At 46.1% G+C, this 2,849-nt stretch overlaps 1 protein-coding gene across 1 annotated transcript in view; it reads left to right on the top strand.

Moving 5' to 3' along the window:
- Positions 1-2,512: 2,512 nt before the first annotated feature.
- The window catches only part of H257_06207 (hypothetical protein), a gene marked incomplete at both ends in the record, with an annotated part of 1,590 nt that continues 1,253 nt past the window's right edge, over positions 2,513-2,849 (top strand). Inside the window, 2 exons of the mRNA XM_009831351.1 lie at positions 2,513-2,545; positions 2,600-2,835. Of these exons, the coding sequence (XP_009829653.1) occupies positions 2,513-2,545; positions 2,600-2,835 (269 nt within the window). The remainder of the gene's footprint in view (positions 2,546-2,599; positions 2,836-2,849) is intronic.

The following is a 2,849-nucleotide window of genomic DNA, read 5'->3' on the forward strand; positions in this document are numbered from 1 at the left end:
ATGTGGAAGCAATAGCACCTAGCGATCGAGTCATGCATTCCTTAGAGTTGAAGGAAATCGGACGCATTTGATTATTTTTCATCACCACGCATGCGAGCTCCTAATACGATCAACGTCGAACACGTGATATCGAACGAGGCAACTTGACATTGATGGCTTGGAAAATGTCAAAGGGACCGATGTATCGTGGAGCCAGCTTGGGACGCTCGGATTTGTCGAGCATCTGGGCATGTTTTAAAGGCATGTTGCGAGTCGCTAGCAGCACTTGATCGCCTTCCTTGAAAGTCACGTTCGAGCGGCGTTTGTCATAATACTCCTTCTGACGTTGCTGCACCTTCGTCAATTTCTCGTTAGCCATCCGAATGACTTCCTTTCGATGTTTCGCAAAATTCTTTGGCAAGGAGCCGCTCACGGCAAGATTGCGCAACTTGCGGCCTGTGTCGACTTCGAACGGCGTCAAGCCGGTTGATGCTTGGACCAATCCATAGTGGGCATACTCGATTGTTGGCAAATGGTCGACTCATTCTTGTCCGAGATATGACACTTGACATCTGAGCGCATCTTCGAGAGTTCGTTTCTGGCGCTCAGTCGCTCCATCGGCTTGAGCTCTGCCGGCGGTGTTCATGTCTTGGCGGATACCCATAATCTCCATGAGGGCCTATAGAATCTTCTTCGTCTACTTCACTACTTCTACGCTAATATGCACTTTTGTAAAAAAATGGATGCGGGTGCGGTTGAGACATTGGGGGACTTCACTAGGCTAGAGATTCTAAGCCATATATGCCCTTGAGAAACATCCCCAGGCAAGCATTAGCTAGGGTGCGTCATGACCCAGGTACTTAGGAACTGGGTGTGGGCAAAGCATTACCCCCCCTGTCACATCGCTACATTCGTAGCGACGCAAGCACTTGATGCTTTCTCGTGGACCGTCGCGGCTACGGCGTCAGTTACCATTGTTTGGACGAGAGAAACCTTGCCCTTGGCCACGCCATAGTACAGTAGTAGTACCTCACCACTTATCATCTACCGGTACGCTGGTCCTGTGCCAGATGGAGGCTTATATCGGGTCCGACACCTGGCCTTCGGGACCTCTACGACTATTAGCTGCCTGATTGCACATGGACCCACCGGCTCCGTGGCGGCAACAAGTGGCGGATTTACATCTTATCCGTTGTGTATGATTGGCTGGTAACGTTAACACTAAGAAATGACTAAACAGTGGATTTACCCCGGGAGCCCCAGGAACGATCGAAAATTCTCAATCATCTCGCCTGTCGACTAAGTCTGTCCCTTGTGCAACATACTAACGTTACTTCATACATGAGAATATGAAGGTGTTGGAATGCAAGCACAGCGGTGGTGTACACGGGTTTGCCAGATCTCTGACAAGTACTACGTACTACGTACCACGTTGGTGGATGAACCGCCGAACATAGCCGGACCTTCGAAATTGCATAAAAAATTAAGTTGAAGAGGTATCTCTGCAACAATCAATCTTTATAGCCAATCATATTGCAAATTTCATTATTTGTAGCCAATCATACTCCTTTGCTCGATTAGTTGGCGATTTCATCAATCCCTTAAAATAGGCAAATTTGAAAAGCACAATACAAGTATTATTAATAGTACTACTTACAGTAAGTAAGTACATTTTACATTGAAAAATTATTTCGAATAGTGTATACTAACTACTTCGAGGTAGTATGGTGCATTTCAACTAAAGACTACAAGAAAATGCCTTGTCTTTCGACAGCTCTTCCAACTTTGTATTGATATTTTTTAGGAAAATAAGCCGTAATAACGATAGAACTGGTCAAGACCAACAGAAGTTACGGTTATTTAAACCAACCAGCCTTTTTGTATGGAAATATATGGAGCCAGGCACATTTTGGCCGAAAAGGAGCATCAAGTATATCTTGGTCTTTGTATACAGCACTTATCCGTATGAACGTTTCCATTGTATCCGGATTATTCAGGATGTTTAACCTATTTACCAGATAAAAAACGTAAGTAAAAATAATTTAACGTCAACATTACGGGGGTTTAACTGAAATAACCGAGGCGTTTAATAGTAAAACGTCTCCTCCAGAGGATGGCTGATCTGTAGTCTTTAGTTGAAATGCACCATACCAGTTTAATACATGTGTAAATCACTTCGTTAGGGGGGTGCCATACAGGTCAAGGTCGAGGAACAAACCGTATAGATGGGAGAACCCCAATCGATTTGGCCAGCTGAAGAACTCTCACAAGACCATCGTATTCGGTGGTGTTATTGGTCGTGGGGTCGGCAAAGAAGTGCGCTTCTTACGCGCTGGTTTGCGGGCTGCAATGGCAATGACCCCGGAGCCCCCCACACTTTGTACTACTACGTAGTACTTAGGAGTACTACTGTGTGTTTTGATTGTCATGTCGCTAGATACGCTTTGCCAGTTATTCGGGTTGTCCAACGATAAATGACCGTTAAAGCCCTCGTGCCGGTAGTCGCTACCTCATTTTCCAAAACGCAAACTCCATGGCACAGCAAGGAAGCAAAACTGACATCAAGGTAAGTCCGGTGAAATTGTTGATGAAGCATTATGGTGCACCTGTGCATATATAGACCAAGCTCGGCGAAGGGAGCAAAGTCGTGAAGGACAAGGCGACGTCGGCTAAAGACATTGCGTCACACAGTTACGAGTCTGCCCAGGAGAAGGCATCGGATGCCCAAGGCGTAATGAAGGACAAGTCTGCATCTGCCAAGGACACTGTGTCGGAGTACTACGAAACTGCCAAGAAAAACGTTGGCGATGCGAAAGACACCATCAAGGACAAGGCTAGCTCTGCCAAGAACTATGCGTCGCACACTTATG

The sequence above is a fragment of the Aphanomyces astaci genome, assembly GCF_000520075.1.
Source record: "Aphanomyces astaci strain APO3 unplaced genomic scaffold supercont1.12, whole genome shotgun sequence".
Classification (NCBI taxonomy): Eukaryota; Oomycota; class Saprolegniomycetes; order Saprolegniales; family Verrucalvaceae; genus Aphanomyces; species Aphanomyces astaci.